The sequence below is a fragment of the Toxotes jaculatrix genome, chromosome 16 (assembly GCF_017976425.1).
Source record: "Toxotes jaculatrix isolate fToxJac2 chromosome 16, fToxJac2.pri, whole genome shotgun sequence".
Classification (NCBI taxonomy): Eukaryota; Metazoa; Chordata; class Actinopteri; family Toxotidae; genus Toxotes; species Toxotes jaculatrix.
Window position 1 is genome coordinate 14,992,154 of NC_054409.1, and position 20,148 is coordinate 15,012,301.

Genomic DNA, 20,148 nt, shown 5'->3' on the forward strand with positions numbered 1-20,148 from the left:
CTTGTTTGTCTTTCATTGACAATGATTACTTAGTGGGCAGAGAGCACTGCCATAAAAAGAAGCAGGAAATCTGTTACTGCCCACAACTTTGTGTTTGCTCAGTCTCTGTTTCACACAGACACAGACACACACACACACAAAGTCACATTAAATGGATTTACATTTTTCTGTAGTTACTTTACAGCGGATTAAGAGTTTAGTGAAGAAGGACTCTCTTGGTAGTTAATGCCCAGACTCCAAACAAACACTCCAAGGATAGAATATCCGTGGTCTGCCTCGTTTTCCTGACTAAGATGTGATGTCACTCTGGAGGGGAAAAGGGGGGAGGCCTGTTGAGATCCCCACACTATCTGCTGAAGATATGAGAGGCCGAGGCTGCTTTTGCACCACCCACTCCATTTCCCCACAGTCAACAGGAAGACTGGAGGCCAAAGAGAGCGGCCACACTCTGCAGGAGAGGAAGGACGTAGAAGTCCAGCTGTACAGTCAGAACAAAGGCAAACAATCAAGGCAAAGGAATGAGCAAGAATCAGAAAGAAGTGAAGAAAATCCAGTCAGTGTATCTGCAGAACTTGGAAAAACTAAACCAGGGGATAAAGCCAGACAGGAAAAGTTGGAAACCAAAGGAAGGAGACTTTGCTGTGCAAACAGCGATGGAAAAGCTGCGACAGCCTCCCATAGCTGGACAAGTAACCAAAAGCTCAGCTCACAGAATCAGCAGAGACCTGACCTGTTCCATCTGCTTGGATCTTTTTAAGCAGCCGGTGTCCTTGCCTTGCGATCACACCTTCTGCCAAGGGTGCATTGAGGGTTACTGGACCGGTCCCAGGGGCCCCGGGCAGGGAGGCACAGGCTCCTGTCCTCAGTGCAGGAAGGTGTACCCTGGGCAGAGCTACAGACCCAACCGCATTGTTGCCAACATAGTGGAAAGTTACTGTCAGGGTCTGGAGGAGAGCGGGACTGGAGCCCGCCTTGCAGATGTTGGGGTGCCAGAGAGGGTCCCTGCTCCGGTCCCACGCTGCAGCAGACACAGAGAGGAGCTGAAGCTGTATTGTGAGGAGGACCAGGAGCTGGTTTGTCTGGTGTGTGGTGTCTCCCAGGAGCACAGAAATCATACCATGATGTGTGTGCAGGAGGCTGAACAGAAGTACAGGGTGAGTTAACTTTCACTTATGTAAAAGGTTCAGCAGAATATTAAGATTTCATGTAAATATGACTTTAAAAGAAAACTGCTGACACTTTAAGTGTAGTACTGATGATAACTGGACATTTGGAGATTTAATGATTTCAGTATCCATAATTCTGTACTTAAGCTGGCCTCTCAGAAAGTTTTCATTAGTGCACATAGCCGTGCATCATCTTCACTATGGTCTTAACTATGTCATCTCTCTTTTGCCTATAATGATGACAATTTACTTCTCTACTACTCTAATACTCTGCATTCTGTCTACAATGTAGACACCAGTGACAATGCATTAAAATAGTTTGATTTTCTTCACTGAAGAATTATTATTTACTAGAGTTTGCCACAAATCAATCACTGCTCTGCTGCAAGGGAACATCAGTGCTAATGACCAATGTTTCTCGTGTGTAAGGTTCCCTTTTTTTTTTTTTTTCTCCAAAAACACAACTGGTCAGTGTAGGTATGACACTGAATGTGAAGTGAGAAACTGTTCATCATACTGTGATGTTGCATCTCTGTCATATCAGGCGTCTCTGAACAGCTCCATGGATTCCCTCAAAGCTGAGCTCAACATAGCACTGCAGTGTGACAGAGAAGCTGAGGACGAGGTTAAAAAACTCAAGGTGAGGAAGAAATGCTTCCAAAACAAGATTTCAGAATATGTATCATGACACACACACTGCAATGCATTGCCTGCACCACCATAAATATTCAGTTTGTCTCAATTAATATTGAAAGAAATGAATAAATCTGTAAAATGAGTGTTATAATATCTCATGTTTCCAGCACACATTGAGCTGAAGGAGCATTTTGTCCCATTTGATCTTGCTTCAAGTTATGAACATGTGTTTCCACAAGAATTTTGTCTCAAAAATAAGTTTTTAATTATTAAGTTTGAATGTGAGAATGAATATATTCAAAATGTAGGAAAGGCATTGCATGCAAAGTGACATTAAAAGCAAAAATGTCTTTTAGATTCTTATATATGGCATGGATTTCATGCTTTTACTGTTATGCGTGTTAAATGTAAAATGGCTGCTCCCAGTGACAATGTCTATGACCATTGACCCACTTAGGAGCACACCGCCGACCTCAAGCAACGCATTGAGGCCCAATTCAGCGACCTGCACCAGTTCCTGTACCAGGAGGAGAAGCTGCTGCAGGTGAAGCTGAAGACGGAGGAGCGGAGAGAGCTGATTCGCCTAGACGAGCACAAGGCCCTGCTGTGTGTGGAGATCTCCCGTCTGCAGAGAGCCGTCCACGAGATAGAGGACAAGCTGAAAGAGCAGGACCCGTTCACTCTGCTGCGAGTAGGTTCAGCTAATATGAACTTCATGCACAATGAATACAGTCCATCTGGAAGTTATTAACAGAACGATGAGTCAGCTTTGGGAATGATTAAGGAGAAAAATGCTGAGCTCTTGATTTCAAACTTTTTTTTGTTTCCACAACTATTCATATCACATTGAAGCCAGAGAAAGTAAAGAGGTAAATTTATGGGGTTATTTAGTTTTATACGTCGTTCAATGACGTTTCAGGCTTTCTGTGCCAAAATGTTAAACAGACTCCAACATCAACAGTTTAGATTTAAGTGAGTAGGGTGTGACCATTTTGGGTTTCCTGCTTTATGTCCCGTGTCATCCTTAAAGGCTGTAAACATGCTGATCATAAGAGTTTGCATGTATTTCAAGAGTAATGTTTGATGTATTGCTGCTTTCCTGACAACAAAAGACTTGCTTGCAGTGAGCTCAGGCAGGATGTAAGCCAGTGATCTCACTCGTTGATCTGGAGGATAAGGAGTTTAGGGCCATACTCAGGCCAGGGCTGAGGGACTTTCCTCTAGCCACAGGGAGATCCCACAGGGTGGGATAGCGTGAGCTCAGACGTTGATGTAATGTGGAAAGAGCTTTCTCCTCTTTCACTTACAACAAAACTAATCACTACTCTCTGTCTATCTTTTTTCCTGTGTTTATTCCTGTTTATCCCTATGCCTTATTTCAGAGCATCAAAGTCCTGCTCCAGAGGTGAGTGTGGGAAAAGTTCAACTATTACATCTTGGGTTTTTTTTTTATTCTCTCTGTTCATTGTTTGGCTTTGCTTTTGTTGGCAGGCCGTCACTGAAGTTTGAGAAACCTGCATTCACACCGCCTAGTCTGTGTGAGGGTCGGTTTGCAGGGCCCCTGCAGTACAGAGTGTGGAAATCCATGAAAGGAAGCATTTACCCAGGTACTTTAAGCGGCCCCATCTCTCTTTGCAAATGCAAACTACAGATACTGAATAACACAGAAACCAGCACTGATCATCAAAGCATAAATACATTATTGAAGAAAATTTTCAATCTTCCGTTTTTTCTGTTTTTAGTTCCAGCAGCCATCACATTTAACTCCAGCACCGCCAACCCTTGGCTCAGCCTGACCTCCTCCCTCACCTGTGTTCGCTACCAGACCTTTAACCACACCGTGCAGGACAACCCCTACAGGTTCAACGCTGCCCTGTCACTGCTCGGAAGCCAGGGCTTCACCCATGGACGCCATTACTGGGAGATTGAAGTCTACAGCAGCACAGTGTGGACTGTGGGGGTGGCTCGAGAGTCAGTGCCCAGAAAGGGAGTCATCAAAGCCCTCCCAGCCAACGGCTTCTGGACTCTCTCCCTCTCTTATGGGATACAGTACATGGCTGGCACTTCCCCTCCAACTGTCCTGTCCCTGGAGGAGCCACTGGCCAGGATCGGGGTGTATCTGGACTACAAGAGGGGCCTGGTGTCCTTTTATAATGCGGAGAGCATGACACATCTCTACACCTTCAGGGAGAACTTCACTGAGACCCTTTACCCTTACTTCAACTTGGGGTTCCTGGATAAAGTGCACGAAAATGAGCCTCTCAAAGTTTTCTTACCAAAGATTTAACAAAGTGGAGAAAATAGTAACAGGGTAGGAAGTCACAAAAAGTTACCAAACAAGCATGAAACCAAAGTGCATATCAACAAAAGCGAAAACATAGCCGACTTTACAGTGTACAGTTAGATACAACTATTTGTGCAATAAACAGTTGATATTAGACCTCTCTAATAGAAACTCATTTATCTTAGGAAACTTTTTTGTACCACATTGTTCAGTGCTTAGACTCGATCTACTGCCACACATTTCATTTCAGAGAAGCTGTGCTTCAGTGAAGAATGCGAAACTGTCTGGTTACCTGACTGAGATTTAATGTTATGTACTATTATTGTTATTTTTATAATTCAATAATCTTTCTTTGTGCATGATACCTATAAGAATACATTCATATAAACAATCATTTAACACTGTGAACTTCTATTTTGAAAAAAAAAAAGGACATTTTTGTTATTTTGTGTCATATGATACTAATTCTGTATTTGGTGCCTTCAGGTGCTTTGAGAAATGTCTTTTGATTAGAGCTGATAGAAGAAGGGGTAATAAGACAAATAAAATTAACTTGAGTTTTTTAGGTAATTTTCTGAGGCAAACGAATGGTTCAAAATTTGGATATTTACTTTGTATTTGCTGTGATAGATGAATTGATGCATTTGTTAATATAAAGCCTGATGCTTATTCAGTGGCATGTAGTATAGCACAAAATTTTATGGGTAAGATTTTAATAAAAGCATTTCTTTAAAATTATTTTACAAAGTGTGCTTATTATTCCAGCATGAAAATAAATAAAACATCAGTGTCATGTCCATCACCATTTATGAGTATAGCTAGGTGTGTACTAAGAGTGATCCCATGCACCTGTAACCACGCCCAACAGTGAGATCATGGTGCACTGACAAACCCTGGAGTACACCTCTACATCACAGCTGCAAGTTTAGAAATGAAAGCACCAGGAAAACCCAGAAAAAAATATTTCAAATGGTGTTAAGTTGCTCTTTAGGGTCATTATAGATGACCCTGAAAGTAAAGCAAAGGTAGGTCAGAAAACAGACAAGCTTGTTGTTTCAGCACAGATTTTTCACCCATTATTTTTATCACCATATGCATTTGTAAAGTGGTATAATACAACAAGTGCATTACATTCATTAGAAGTGATCAACCTCTGAACCTCAGACAGTACAAAGTGACACAGTTGATATCATGATTAAAAAACAAGGCAAACTATATCACAATATATACAACTTATAGCTTAGCACAGTGTTATGACATATTGAGCTCATTACAGGCTGTGTGACTGAATTTACTCAAAATAATCACTTCAAACTAGTCCTTGCCTTTCATCCTATAATCGCTATATAGTGAGGAAGAGTAAAGATGTAATTTCTCTGCACGGCTTCACTCTTTCTAGCAGATCTGAATGGAAAATATGTATGGTGGTGTTTGTGGTATCAATCCATGCATTCACTCCTCGTCTGGAAAAGGGTGTGTACGACCAAATGTTAGGGGTGAAGTCTCCACTTCGGTTTGGGGTAGGTTTAGAGAGTCACTTACTTGTGTGTAACGTGTCCTGAAACTTTGTGCTTGTGTAGCGTACATGAAAGCCTTTTTTATTGATGCTGTCATCTGAGTGAAACTTTAAAAGTATGGCGTCTCCAGCGGAGTAGACCTCCTCTGGAGCCTGAAAAGGAAAACATACCGAGGAAAAAAAAAAAAAAAAGAGATGAGGCAAAATTTTATTTATGCAGCGTTTAGCACACAAGACTAATATTTTTAGCCTTACCCCAGATCCACAATATCGCCCCAGCCTCGGAGACTTGATGTCAGCGCCATCGTACAGCTCCACGTAATCATACCCGCAGTCGGCCTCCTCCTCAATCTCAAACACTTGGAAGATGATCTCCACTCCATAACCCTTCTCAGCAGTGACCACCCACAGACAGTCAGAGCCACCAGGGTAGTTGTTATCTCCAAACTGTGCATGAGAGTACAGATCTTTTGTCTTGACCTCGGCTTTAAGGCTTCCTCCACATTCTGGGAATTCACAACCACAAAATTAGAGGGTCAAAAAGAGGAACTCGTAAAAGTTAGGAAAGAATGCAGCTTTCTAAAACACAACAGAAAACAAACCCATAGTTGAAATGTCCCATTTTTGGGGATTCTATTCTTTCTCCAAAGAACCATTTTAATATGTTTTCAGACCTTTTTTTAGGAGAAGAACAGCAGCTTTATAGCTGCTTTGCCCACCTGCTCTGTACGAAACTTCAAACCCTCTCTTTTGCACAGAGTTGTCTGAGAAAAAACGCAGGAACATTTTGTTGCCACTAGAAATGACCGGAGAAGGCTTCTTGGTGCCACAGAAGCGTCCTAAGCTCGGGGTGCGGACATCTCGCCCGTCGTAGATCTCCAGATGGTCGTAAGAACACTCCAGATGAGCCTCCATGTCGATCTCATTGAAAACCTGAAAGTCATTTTAATAAGCTATTAATGACCATCAGTCTCTAAAGTCTTTAACTTGGATCATAACACAATGTTTAAAAGAAAAAAATAACACCCATTAGCGTACAAGTTTGATTCGATGGCCCGGGGTTGTGGACAGAGACCAGGTGCAGGCCTTCTTGCTGGGATATTTGTCAGGCCAGTTGGGGCTGCTGATTATGCCTGACACACTGTTCACAACATGATCACAGCCAGCTGGAAAAAAACAAACATATTACAACAGAACAATGAAATTTGCATCGCTGAGTGCTCATGTAATGTAACTGCCTTCAACACAAGTGTCGTCTGAGGCAATTTGGCTGGAAAAGCTGAGCAAAACGAAAGCAAAAGCAAAGCTGTCTGTCCTCAGACAAACTGGGAATTTTTCTTTCTGAACACTTTTCACTGAGACTAATTAAGTGGTTTCTTTGAAGGCCTTCTACATTGATGTCTGTTTTGTGGTGGAATTATTCACAAGACAATCTATGTAGATAAAAATAAGATCTTGAATAACATGGGGCCACATGGGAGATAGCAGTGACTCGTTGCCCCACCTTCCGCCCCCTCATGGCTTTATACCAAGCCCCAAATGGCCCCAGCTGGGGCCATGACAGTGTGATAAACTAAAAGAACTGGATGAAAAATGATCTATTAGTGATTGTAGAGACCTGAACCTTCAAATCACACAGATGAGAGACAGCAGGGACACATACTGTACCTTCCTTGCAGTCGTGCTTATTATCATGAAGCATGAAGCCGCTGCGACACTGACAGCTGTAGCTTCCGAAGGTGTTCACACATTCATGCTGGCAGCCTCCATTCTCTTTGGAGCACTCGTCGATATCTGTCGACATTTAAGTAATTTTAATTCAGAATTCCTTGGCGCAACATGTGAATGTGTCACAGGGTGCAGAAAACTTGCAGGACATATTAAGTTAACATTTTAGGCATTTTTGGATCTGCTGCTGAGTTCAGGCACAACTGTTTTCTGTATTGTTCAAGAAGGAAGAATCTGCTGCATTGAACACCAACAACCCTGGATCATATCTCAGCAAAACATCTCCTGGATATTCCTTATGTTTGTCCTTTTGAATGAACTTGAACTTTTTTTAAAAAAATTTTCAGTTGAAAGTGCTGGTTCACTGTGGATGGAACAACAAAATATGTCACATACCCACATGAGTGGATACAGATTAAAATAATGTATAGAACAACCATAAATGGTGCAAAATACAATTTGTGACCACAAATGTGAAAGTAGACAGGAAACTGATTTGACATAAACATAGCATACTACCAAAACATTAGGTTGTGTAAAATTCAATCTAAGCTTTACATAAGGCCAAACTGCATTGCTCTCATTCATGCAGCAGAAACTGCGGGAAGCTGCCTGCATTGTTCTTGGAGTGGGGTGATGGTTTTGCCCTTATTACTGTACCAGATCTGGACATTAGAGTCTGTGTTACATAACACGTCTTCAATATTTCCATCCCCTATACTTGGCTCTTCAAGACTTACCAGAGAAGAAGTGAGCCTTGAAGCCCCTCTTGGACACAGTGTTGTCCGACTTGAACTCAATCCTCATATTGTTGTGCTGGGAGGTGATGACCTCGGGTTTCTCTGCTCCACAGAACTTCCCATGAATCTTTGAGTCTGAACTCAACCCACTGCGCACCTCCACATAATCATATTTACACACCTGATGGTAAACACTACAATATTTTACTTACTACAAAGGACAAAAATAGAAATGGCTTGTGAAAATGTCACAATTTTAGCAAGTTAGCTAATAAAGCCTCGGCAGAAAGACTATGATATATTACCTATGAACAGAAAAGCCATCACACACATTGAGATCGTTAACTCACATCGTTCCCTTCGGTCTCGAACACATCGAACACCAGAGTGATACGATACTGAACGGGTGCCACCAGCTGCCACACACAGTTCTTGTTGGGTGGGTATTCTTTGGGCCAGCCCGGGGTGGTGAGTGAGCCATTCAGCTTGGTGATGAACCCACCACAGGCAGCTGCTGGTGGGAGAAAGCACGGATTTTAGTGGTGGAAGTGTGAAAGAAAAACACTTGCACAACATAAATTACATGACCCATGTGTAAATTTGTGAGCTCTTTAACCCTCCCTTTAATCCTTTAACTGCAGAAAAAGATGACCTCTTAAATCACAGGCTGTTGATGATGAAGTAATGCCAAGAAATAAAGCAAAACCCATGTAAAACAATTAGGAAATAGGAAACTGTAGCACTGGAATTGCACAATAACTGCAGCCTGAAAATTGAAAAGTCACAAAAAAAAAAAAAAAAAAAAAAAATTAAATTAATTCCTTCTATAAAATCAGGTAATGTACCAAATTCTGCTGGAGAAAAATGCAATTTCCATTTTGTGCTGTTTGGATGACTCAAGTGGGTCACTGTCAAGGTTTACAGAGAAGTAGCAGCATGGGAGCAGCGCCCTCTTGTGGAGGAAGCTATGAGGAAAGCAAACTTCAATAGCAAAAAAGATGAGATGACTTTCTTAAAACAGAGATCTGTTGTTGTTGTAGTGAGGAACTCAATTCAGCTGATCTAGAGTCTGTTGAGTTGGGCTTAGTTCAGTTGCTGGATGGGCAGTTGAGGATGAATTAACTCGAATGGGAACAAATGTCGGCTTCAGTGTGCGCCTGTGCATGGCCTTCTCTTTGGGTTCTGTTTCTCACTGGGCCTTTGCTTTGCTTTTCTCATTTCAAACCACAGAAACAGAGCCAATGTACAGTTTTGTATATAATTTTGTGTGACAGAGTGAATTCAACCAGCCACCTCATGTGGAAGGAATAATTATTATGTGAATGCAGAGTATGTACAATGTTGACCTTGTCACTCCCTACAAGAAAACACAGCAGGGAGTGGGGAATGATGATAATAACTTCTCTCCAAGGGGAATATAGTCCTAGAACCTACAGGTGGATGCTGAGGTAGAGCTTTTGAAATCCGATATAACAGCTACAGTAGTAAGGGAAGCACTAGCAGTGACTGACAGCTTTCAGGTGAATGGGGTGGGATCAGACATGCAGCAAAAGAGTGAGCAAAACACTGAGGGGCATTATGAAAAGGGTGTAATGTAGTGAGAGGAGTGTGCCCTGTGAGGGCAGCAGCGCACTCCAGTTAACGTTTCAACCAGCTTCCAGGTTTTGCTTCATGTTCTGAAGTAACAGTGCTCTAATATTGGGTGTGAATATTTTGTTAGTACATGGAGTCATGCTCTGCACTCACTTTCACAGCTGCGTCTGTCAGCTGCCAGCTCATATCCAGGGTCGCAGGCACATCTGTAGCTGCCCAGAGTGTTCAGACAGCGTTGCTCGCAGTGACCGTTGTCAGGTCTGGAGCACTCGTCCATCTCTGGCAAACGCATCACAAACAAAGCATCATCTACCATATTCATGTGTTAACAACATCTGTCTCATTGCTGGCAACTAAAATGACATACTAAATGACTAACCTTTAAAAAAGTTGGCTGCAAACCCTGCTTTGTTGACTGATCCATCAGATACAAACTTCAGCCAGAGCTGGTTGGAGCTGCTTTTGATGTCGTCTGGTTTGTCATAGCCACAGAAATGGCCGAGCAGCGGGCTGCTCTCCGAACCGCCATCCCTCACCTCCACGTAGTCGTAGGAACAGCTATCGTGTCTCTCAATCTGCAGTTGGCGCAAGGACACTGAAGTTTACAAAGAGACCTTTAAACACATGATAGGAAGTTCTACTATGTTTTAACAAGCTTCCTCTTGCACTGAAAGGACAGGACAGTGTAAATATTAGTAAGAGCTAACAAGGATGAAAAAGCTCCAATGTACCCGAGGAAAGATGAGGATCTAGAAATGGATAAGATACAGGTTATCATCTAGCAATATAAAACAAGTATAAAACACAATGGACAATAACCATATCAAACTTTCTGTCAGTTGCAATTTTACCTCAAAAGACTGAAAAGAGAGGCCAACATCGAAACCCTCTGCTACTGTGATTTTCCACACACACACTTTATTGGACTGGTAGTCATCAGGATAATTGGGAGACTGGATCTGGCCACTGTCCCGCTTCACCTCTCCCCCACAGATGGCTGCACAGGAGGTGAGAAGTGAGATTAATGGCAGTTTGTTTCACCAAGGTTTGTTTTCTCTATTTCTACCTTCAGTTGTTCACATTATAGTCTAATCAAAAACCTGTAAAACCAGAAATAAAAGACTAATGCTTCCCATGTGGCACGACGTAGCATACATGAAGTGTGTATTAAAATCACCACAGATGGTGTACCTTCATAAACAGCTGAAAAGCCTTTGCCCACCCAGCTGCTGCTGCTTCTGAATTCAATCCACAGTTGACTGTCAGTAGAGATGATTGGATCTGGAAGTGTGTCTCCACAAAAACGTCCTGCCAGAGTCCATGAGGACATAATGACATTGCCTGTCAGTGAGCACTTCACAGTACTCAGTACTGAGTATATAACACAGGTATGACACTGTATCAGGTTAATGACAGGTATCTGGATGATAGTAGAGAAAGAGAAGAAGAAGAAGAAGAAGTCTATTGTTAATTCACCTTTCAGTGGAGCTTTTCTCCAGAACCCGTCTCGTACCTCCACATGGTCATACCAACACAAGTGACTCCTGAAGAGGTCCATGGAGGTAAAATTCAGAACAATCTGTGAGAAACACAGTAAAACACAGGGATGAAGAGACAGATGGAAGTTGGGTGGTTACAAGTGTAATTTTTATTATTTACAGTAACCTGTTATTTGCATGTAAACTCCTGCAGCATTATATATTATAGCAGATAGTTATATATCCAAACAAGCTGTAAAATACTGAGAGAGTGAAACTAAAGTTTGAACAAGGAAATAATCTTTAAAATGATAAGTTTACCTATGCACCTGGATGATGTGATTAAAATTCACGATTACAATCAATTGTCACATTAACCTCAATAAATGCATGATCACCATTTGTCCTACTTAATTACCTTATGACCAGCTGAAGCTTCTGGACTAATGTTGGAGATAGATTATATGAGTTGTTGTTGGTACAACGTTCTCAGTTTCATTAAGGCATGTAGGATTCAGACAATATGTGTAGATTTAGATTGGTAAGATATTCATCATATTCAATGATCATTCAGTATTTTCTTTATCTTTTTAAATTCACCCCTAACTGAGGCAGTGCTTTAACATCTTTGTCATCACTCACCTTCTCTCCAGGAGTGACAGAAATCCTCCAGATACAATGAGCGTATGCTGAGTACCCGTTGGGGAAACCAGGGGAGGAGAAGTTTCCAGCACTCTCCTGCAGGCTGTCCCCACACCCTATCACAACAACACACCATGACATCAACATGGCTATACTACCATCACCGCCAGAAAAATAACATTCAAATCCCAGAATGAAAAACAGAAGTTTTTAACAATTTCAGAACTTTTTTTTCTTGTTTGACATATAGAAAGTTTTAGCTTTAGTTAGTGCACATTCAGACATGAGGCAGAATATAACTGGTTTCGAAAATGATAAAAGTCTCAAAAAAAAAAAAAGAAAATCAAGGTATATCACCATTAGATGATTATATTTTCTACCCATCAAATCTATCTTACTTGCACATTTGTAGAGTTTGCGGGCTTGTGCAATGTCCCCTTTGCTAAGCCTGGTCCTCTGTCCAATAGATGGCCTGGCTCCATTGACATCGTAACGTGGCAAGATTGTGTCTAAGAACACTCCTCTGTTTCAGACGAATCACAAACATGAGCAGTTCAGTCTCAGAGAAGATTAAAGCGTCTAACGATTGAAAAATTACAGAACAAAAAAGCCTGATAAGAAACAACAACATCTAACTATACTGACGTGCAGGAGAATGTGGTTTTCAAAAGCTGAAACAGAAAGACTGATTAGAGTGCAGGATTTTTTCCAGATCCGACTCCTGTTCAACACCTTGATACTTTATTGATTCTGATAATCTCTCACTGGGTTTGGGGCTCACTCTTGCTCAGTTCCCATGGTGATGCACCCATGAATGACAGGCATGTGCAAACAGAGCGCTCTGAATGGGGCCTTTTGCCGGTGCCAGCCGGCTCAGTGGAGCCCACCCCTGAATGCCAGAGAAAAAGGCCACTCCAGCCCAAATTGTTCAACAAAGCCTGAACTGCCAGGCCTTTATTTAGCTTGGCTTGCCTCCATGACCCAGACCAGCAAAGCGGTGATGGAGGTAAAAAACCAAAGCACAGAGAAAAGCAACGGGGCAACAACATGCACGAGACAGAAATGAAAAGGAGACTAGTGTGAAACCATTTCTGTGACAATAAAGGACCAAATCCCAGAGGTTTCCTATGGAGCTTGTTTAACAGAGCTGAATAAAGGGACAAACACCAGGTCAGTGTGGTAGCTCAGCTGATAATACAGCATGATATTAGTGGCAGTCTGGGACATTCTTTCATATGATTGGGCCTGGGTTCAATGTTCAACGCTCCCTCATTCAACTGTAAACAAGTCAGAACTCTTACCAGGGGAACATGCAGTGATTTTAAACTCTAAATTTTAGTAATGCAGGAGTTTTAATCAGTAATTAAAGATGTCCGAGGCAAGGTAGTGCTGATAACAATTTGGCTTTTGAGCAAGGCATTTATCCAGTAATTACCTCAGTGGAGCTGGTTAATGGCCTGTTAATGTGAACCAGGGTAGAGCTAAAAATAAGATGTGCAGTTCCAGGAAACTCAGAAGTGGGTAAACAGAAGTGATGAAATCCTTGAAATCCCTTTAACATAAAGCTAAACTTTAATAAGAAAGCATTGAACACCAACCTGGAAAATGTATTCCTCGCATAATGCATGATGCTGCCAAAGTCGTACACTTCCCCAAGAGAGTCGACCTCGCCTGGTTCCATCTTCAGGAAGTTATATTCCTGTCCTATTCACATACAGAAAGTCACTGGACTAAATGCAAAGAAAAACATCTGGAGGGTCAATGAGCGTGAACGTCCATTCACACTTGTTCATGTCGACACACGTGCAGTAACAGTACCTGGTTGGATGTTGTCTCTGATGATGCTTACATGCTCGTCACGGTCTGGACGTGTGTGTTCATGCCAGAAGCCGATCACATGGCCAAGTTCATGCACCACGATACCAAACTTATCGCAGTTCTTCCCTATGGAGATGGCCTGAGGGCCACCGCCTCTCCTCCCCACGTAGGAGCAACACCTGCAGAGAGCGTTTTTTAAACGTGTTTAAGCACAAACTGATAAAAACATGCAAAAGCAAGATGATCATTCTGTCCTGTGGCCTGAGACATTGCTGTGCAAATCTGTTGATGAATTAATAAATACATGACCCTAGGAAAAAAAAAAAAGATTTGAAAAAGGTTAATGAGCTCCCAACTCACCCACATGGGCGGTAGGTGAAAACAATGTAGCTTTCTTCAGTCGTCCTCTCAGTGAACGTTACACAAGTGTGTTTCTCCCAGTGACGCATAGCCTGACGGAAAATGGCTCGCTGACTGCCTGAAAGGAAACTCTGAATTAGAGTGTGGCAGCTTCAGGATGTCTAAACCACACATGGCAACAAGCACATGCTGGCTCCCTATTAGAGCAGACAATTCCTCTGTGAGAACAGATGAAAGATTTTTTTTTGTTTTAACTTCATAACTCACCACTAAAATTTCCACTGATCACATATGGTATGATGCCATCCGGCCACACTCGCTCAGGTCTGGAAGTCGCCGCTCTCCTCAGGCGATGGAGAATATGTTTGTTTGCAGCTCTTTTACTCCTGACACTCTCACTGGTGGTGGAACTGTTAGCTGCGACAAGTGTATGGGAAATCTGCACTGATTATCCTCATTTATTTGATCTCAAAAAACAAAATGTTCGAATTTTACCTCAAGGAGCAAAAATCAGTCAGAAATATTAACAGATCAATAAACTCTTTCATGCTTTGATTACCTGAGACTGTTTGGTTGGTTTGGTGCTTTTCGTCATCAGAGCTGTGGGCCTCTTTGAACATGTGGAGATCATCTTCATCAAGCGCAATATCTCCCAAAAAAGCAGCTGGGGCAGACAGATGAAAACACATAGAAACAGTAGATGTATAAAACTGAAATGATGTTAAAAATAAACCAATAAATGCAACAAATATTGGAGGGTACTAAAAGTTTGACATTTGCTCTCTTTGTTCAACTGGGTGAACACAACAGGACACAAATGCATGACACAGGACACACACTGAAGTCAGAAGTTTACTAAAACAGGTAACATAAAAGCACATGGCTAGAGAAAACAACTGCTACAATGCTAGACACACAGATCTGAGACAGACTGGCACAGAAAGCAACGAACACAGAGTGTATACACAAGGAGGAAGAGGCAGTGAGACACAGGTGAATCGTATCAGGGAGGGGCAAGTAATCACACAGGAGGGAAAACACACAAGGGTAGGAAGTGAGGATATGTGAAAGGTGGCAAGAGGTGTGTCTTCCAAAGTAAAACAGGAAATAAAAAGAAAAAAAAAAGACTGAAATAACTGAAACATGACCCAGGAAGTTGAACTGGATGTGACACTCTTACCAAGAGATAGATGAAAGGATTGATACCGCTCTTATGTCTGTATGCTAAATATGTAGATTTGAATATGAAGAATAAAATGTTCTGAAAGCACAAAACCCAGTCTGAAACTACATTTAAATACATTATTTGAACAAAGCATATAAAATATTATTTTACAAAGCCTCCAAAATCATCAAACTCCTCATAGTCCATACTGTAAACTTGTAACCTGTACATGGATTCATTATCAACATTGACACATCTCACTAGCTGACCATTTACAATAATACTGCCTGAGCTAATTGCTTCTTACAGACTGAAGCAACTCCACTGATTTTTACGTGACTTTATTAGAGACATTTTCTCCTTCAGACCCTCACTGTCTCTGTTAGTGCACATCTGTGTCCTGAACAGGACTCTGTGTCTGTTTGATCAGCAAACACAGCTCCTGAATTCATTCTGTACTGCTCTCAAACTGAGACACATCACAGGACTTTCCTGCTGCTGTTTTCACTTTAAAGAGTGAAGATGTGCACTTTACACTTCACAGGACTGTCATCACTCTGTGCTGGGCTTTGCAATATTGTTGAACAGCTACAAACAATTCAGTGACACACAAATCAGCACTTTGTTAAACGGCTGCTCTCTTGTCACAGGAGCTTTTTATGAAGGGCCTATAGATGGTGTCTGCAAAGCATGTCCCATTTCTTTACCAAGCTTCACTTTTAATCAAGTCCAAATTTTGTAATTCTGTTTTATTGCAGTAGCTTTGGTCAATAAGCAGGGGTGCACTAAAATACAGATATATCATCAAGATTAAAAGTAGTATTACTATTAGTCTGATGCTAGTTATCCAAGTTTGTCTCCTTTCATATTTCCTGCAGCAACCTGTTTAAATTTTCATGAAGAGTAATCTGGGAGTGAAGTCATTAACATTGGAGCAAAGACCTTTAGATATTTCTCTTCCCATCAAATCCTCATGAGAGGAAATTTGTTGTCCTCTAAAATCATCCACTTTTGACCAACCAGCGGGACCGTGATTACCCACTGTGTGTTGCAGGAACACTCTGTGTTTGTTTTGTGTGTGTTCAGAAGCATGGTGTTCCCAACATGGCTGGAAAACATGGTTTCTTTTAGATTATAGATAATCTAACCTCAGCAGCAGAGAATCAGGAGGAAAAAGAAGGGCAATCATTGACAGCCATGAGAAAATCAAACATCAGAAAACTGGACTAAAGGTGGGTCGATGGCTCCAACAGACTGAGTTGAAATTAATGGAAAAAACCTGAGCTTCAAAGTTAATACACTTTTTTTCACATCGTGAAAAAATTTCTCATCGTCTTGATGACGCTTCTTGAATGACACAGAGTGATTAACTCACATCCAGGCTTCAAAACATCCTTTGTAAAACTGGCTTCCCCGTCTATGGGAGATTTTGTTTCCATCTTTTAAAACATGAATCTTGCATAAATCAGGATCTCCTGTTACATTAGTCAAGCAGAACACTTACTAGTCTTTCCCATTAAATACCTCATTTTGCTGTGTGATGTAACAGCCTTTGAAAGTCCAAATGAAAAGACATAGCGGGCCCTGTGTCGGCCTTTGAAGTGAATTCACTCATGCAAAGGGTGACTGTAAATGACTGTCACCCCTGCAGTGTGCACCCCATGCCCTGAAGCCAGAGGGATTTCACCGGCGTCCAGCCAAGGACGGGCGCTGGCATGGCCTCAATGACCTCCAGTCTCCAGGCAACTGCCCCGGAGAACAAGAACGGTGTGTTTTGGAAGTTTCAGAAGTCACAAGTGAAAAAGGAACCCCAACCAGCTGGAGGCCCCCTAATGACAAAAATAACACTTAAGTATGTTAGATGATGGGAAAAAAATGTTGTCTTTTCTTTTTTCGCTTGAGAGGGCGCGTTACAAAGGCAAGGCAGGCGATTTCAACCAATCAGGGACAGTCTGGCAACTTTGAGCTAATAATTTTGCATTTGACTTTTTATTCATAAAGCATGATTTAAATATCATCAGTACCCTGTATATCTGCATGTCTGTTATCAATACAGTGTGCTTTACTGAATGTTTTGGTTTTCAAATTAGATTATTATTTTACTCACGTTAAACATGACTTGCCTTAAACATTCTGTATGTATGATCTCCTAAGTACATTTACTCATGTGCTGTACTTGTGTAATTTTGAAGTACTTGTACTTAAGTTGATTACTTCCATTTTAAGCTACTTTATAATTACTCCTTATTTCTGAGACAAATTTTGCACTTTCTATCTCCACTGCATTTATTTAACAGCCATAGCCATTTGTTATTTGAATATCAAACAAAACACAAGCAGCTCATGAAATATGATGCATTGCTGGAGATTAAACTAACCAACAGTTAAAAACACATTTCCATCTTAACCAATGAAACTGTTAGAAGAACAGTAGACTGCACCTTAATGCAATAATAATAATATTAATTTAATAATGTAACTTGATATAAGAGGTCAATTTGTTGTATAATGAGTGCTTTATTTTTTATATTTTGAGCACATTTTTGCTGCTCATACTTGCTGATGTACTACTATTTAGTTCTGTCTAGTTCTATTTTACTAAAGTTATCAATAAAATTAAAAATTATCAACGCAAGACTTCTACTTGTAATGTTGTATTTTTATAGCGTGGTATTGCTTCTGCTTGAAACTTGAAAATACTGCAGCCCAACCACAGCTACAACACCCTTGTTTTACTTATTAAATCAAGATTAAACAGATTCTCATGGAAAGAACTGAATATTAGTGCTTCAAATATCTCCTTCAAAAAGATTCACATATGAAGAAAGTACAAGTTTGAGTATGAAATAATGATTTTGCACCTCTGCAGCTGCTGCCTGCAGTACATCATGCCAACAGTCTGCTAGCACTGGATCTGCTCTGCATCAGTCTGATCCACCTTTATGGATGATGGCTGTGAAGTCTGCTGTGTTAAGGAAACAGTGTCTTCAGGTCAGTGCTGTTTTAGGCGTTAGCTGAAATTATAAACATTGGTACAATCTGACCTACTTTTGCTTTGCTTCAGTATTCAGTGTTAGGACAATTTTAGTTAATAGTTACTTTAGATATCAGTATTTTACATACAAAATATTTGACCTGAGTCTTGATATATTGCTTACTTTTGATGTTTTGTCTTTTTCATACTTTCAGACTAATAAAACTATCAACTCATCACTTATATTGGTGACGGGTGTTTTTTATTGTGTGGTATTGCTACTGTTACTTCAGTAGAACATTCAGTACTATCCCATCTATGTTCTTGAGTCAGTAACAATTAGTCATCAGTTAACTGTAACCGTTTTTAATTAACAATAAAATGAAAATACGGAAGTTATTTTTTGCTTGTTTGCATTAGCGTACATTTAAGCCTACTGTCTTCACGTTAAGAGCTGCATACTTATTTTTTTCCTTCAGTCTCGCTCACTGTGATTAGGAGAGTAAATGGTTATAGGTATAACACACCATACATACGTAAACAAACAAACAAATAAATAAATTCTCAGAGGAGGTAAAAAGCACTGTACCGGCTTTACAGGGATCCTTGTAGTCGATTGCATCACCGAGGTGGTTAAAAGTTGTGTCCCCAAACTCCCAATCAGCCGCCAGAGAAACGCGCAGACCGCACAGCAGGAGCAAAAAAGTGGCAGCTTGGACCGACATGATTTATGATCAAATGTCTGGAACAGGTAAAGTCAAGGAGCGTTCGTGATTAAAGGAAAAGAAAAGAGCGCAAAAAAAGTTCCTCGATTTATAAACACAGCGCTGTTTTCTCACGTCTCCATGCTGCTGCAGTGAATCACCGACATACAGGAAAGAGAGCAGAGCCCACACAGTTCACAGCAAACCACACATCCATGCAGCAGAGAGGTACTTCACCTGGACTCCTCAGTCGTCATACACATTTATATAAGGTGGAAGTTAAGAGTTGCTGGAACCAAGAAGACCATGGAGCAAAACTGTCAGTAGATTAAAACCAAGAGGAACAGCCCATCTCCTGACATGTATGTCTTTATTTGCACACTGAAACTGTTTACTGACATTAGCCTACATTTTTAAATGTCAACTATCAATGTAAATCAACAGTGAGAGAGTACAGACAGGTTCCAGTCCAAAATAAACCAAAACAAAACCCCAGGTTCTCTACAGCCTGGTGCCTCAGTCCTTCTCAGTGGGTGTCGATTTTTGACCCCATACACCACCTGCAGGCTGCTGGGTCCACTCCACACACACTCACACATCTCTTAGAGATGCAAACACTGGCTTCTTCTGTGGTTTCCTCAAAAGCACTTAGCAGCATGTAGGATGAACTTTGACAAACAAGTCAATTCAGCTCCTTTTTGTTGTTTGACTTGTCCAATCAGCAGAAATCATGCAGGCTACAGGTACTGTGGTGTGCTGACGTTTCAAGACTCTCTAAAAAAATGGACAGTTGCTTTCCTGTTCTGTAAACAGGAAACCCAGAATGCCTCAAACCCACCAGCAGCTATGCAACATGTAGAATATGCCAAAACAAAACCTGTCCTCTTTCTAAACACCTAGACACAGTGAGGATTAGTGATGAGCCACCAGTGTGAAAAACAGGGGAGCAGTTAGACGACACCTGGTGGACAGGTGAGGAATGAGATACATAAAGAGCACGAAAGAGGAGGGAGGGCAGAACATCTGTATCTCTCTAAAACGTTGGAGCACTTCAATAAATGAAGGTAAACTGAATGGCGGATCAATGCTCAAGTGAAGTGAACTGCATGATACATGTCTTTACCACTAAGTGGCACTGATGGGTTAAAGTGTAGAACTGAGTAAACCTGCAAGAAAAGTGAAAGAAAAAAACAATCAAAAGTATGAACAAGAGCAAATGTCTAATGGAAAATGCAGGATCATTCATGCACGCAGATGAAAGAAACAATGAAACACATACTGAGACGCATGTTCTGTGTCGTGTGAATTCATGGCACCGTGTGCTAAAATGATTGTGTGTATGTG

The 20,148-nt window shown here is 41.2% G+C and overlaps 2 protein-coding genes across 5 annotated transcripts; one reads left to right on the forward strand and one right to left on the reverse strand.

Annotated features, from left to right (window-relative positions):
* Positions 1 to 429: 429 nt before the first annotated feature.
* On the forward strand, positions 430 to 4,818 carry trim69 (tripartite motif containing 69). The gene is made up of 6 exons (XM_041058229.1): positions 430 to 1,154; positions 1,711 to 1,806; positions 2,260 to 2,493; positions 3,185 to 3,207; positions 3,294 to 3,409; positions 3,545 to 4,818. Exons 1-6 carry the CDS (start codon positions 519 to 521, stop codon positions 4,087 to 4,089), a joined length of 1,650 nt encoding a protein of 549 aa, XP_040914163.1. The 5' UTR covers positions 430 to 518; the 3' UTR covers positions 4,090 to 4,818.
* Positions 4,802 to 18,982, reverse strand: LOC121195049 (bone morphogenetic protein 1-like). 4 transcript variants are annotated; one of them, XM_041058226.1, is made up of 21 exons: positions 18,690 to 18,742; positions 17,988 to 18,140; positions 14,521 to 14,625; positions 14,229 to 14,378; positions 13,962 to 14,079; positions 13,602 to 13,780; positions 13,382 to 13,487; positions 12,182 to 12,306; positions 11,784 to 11,899; positions 11,140 to 11,242; positions 10,855 to 10,971; positions 10,515 to 10,660; positions 10,043 to 10,238; positions 9,817 to 9,942; positions 8,421 to 8,584; positions 8,071 to 8,251; positions 7,271 to 7,396; positions 6,641 to 6,768; positions 6,322 to 6,535; positions 5,858 to 6,108; positions 4,802 to 5,755 (listed from the first exon to the last, which is right to left on the reverse strand). In XM_041058226.1, exons 3-21 carry the CDS (start codon positions 14,579 to 14,581, stop codon positions 5,621 to 5,623), a joined length of 2,742 nt encoding a protein of 913 aa, XP_040914160.1. In that variant the 5' UTR covers positions 14,582 to 14,625; positions 17,988 to 18,140; positions 18,690 to 18,742; the 3' UTR covers positions 4,802 to 5,620. The 4 variants fall into 4 exon arrangements, with proteins under 4 accessions (XP_040914160.1, XP_040914159.1, XP_040914158.1 ...); XM_041058225.1 differs by lacking the exon at positions 17,988 to 18,140 and having other exon boundaries at positions 8,421 to 8,581; positions 18,690 to 18,982; XM_041058224.1 differs by lacking the exon at positions 17,988 to 18,140 and having other exon boundaries at positions 18,690 to 18,982.
* Positions 18,983 to 20,148: the final 1,166 nt, after the last annotated feature.

What these genes read in the sequence shown, in the direction of transcription:
- trim69 (XM_041058229.1), top strand. Translation starts at nt 519, where the DNA reads ATGAGCAAGAATCAGAAAGAAGTGAAGAAAATCCAGTCAGTGTATCTG. An exon ending in AGGCTGAACAGAAGTACAGG is followed by an intron (nt 1,155 to 1,710) that starts GTGAGTTAACTT and finishes CTGTCATATCAG; the next exon opens with GCGTCTCTGAACAGCTCCAT. An exon ending in ACCCGTTCACTCTGCTGCGA is followed by an intron (nt 2,494 to 3,184) that starts GTAGGTTCAGCT and finishes GCCTTATTTCAG; the next exon opens with AGCATCAAAGTCCTGCTCCA.
- LOC121195049 (XM_041058224.1), bottom strand. Translation starts at nt 18,825, where the DNA reads ATGTCGGTCCAAGCTGCCACTTTTTTGCTCCTGCTGTGCGGTCTGCGC. An exon ending in TGACAGACGCAGCTGTGAAA is followed by an intron (nt 8,585 to 9,816) that starts GTGAGTGCAGAG and finishes TTCTCCCACCAG; the next exon opens with CAGCTGCCTGTGGTGGGTTC. An exon ending in CAAGGCTCACTTCTTCTCTG is followed by an intron (nt 7,397 to 8,070) that starts GTAAGTCTTGAA and finishes AAATGTCGACAG; the next exon opens with ATATCGACGAGTGCTCCAAA.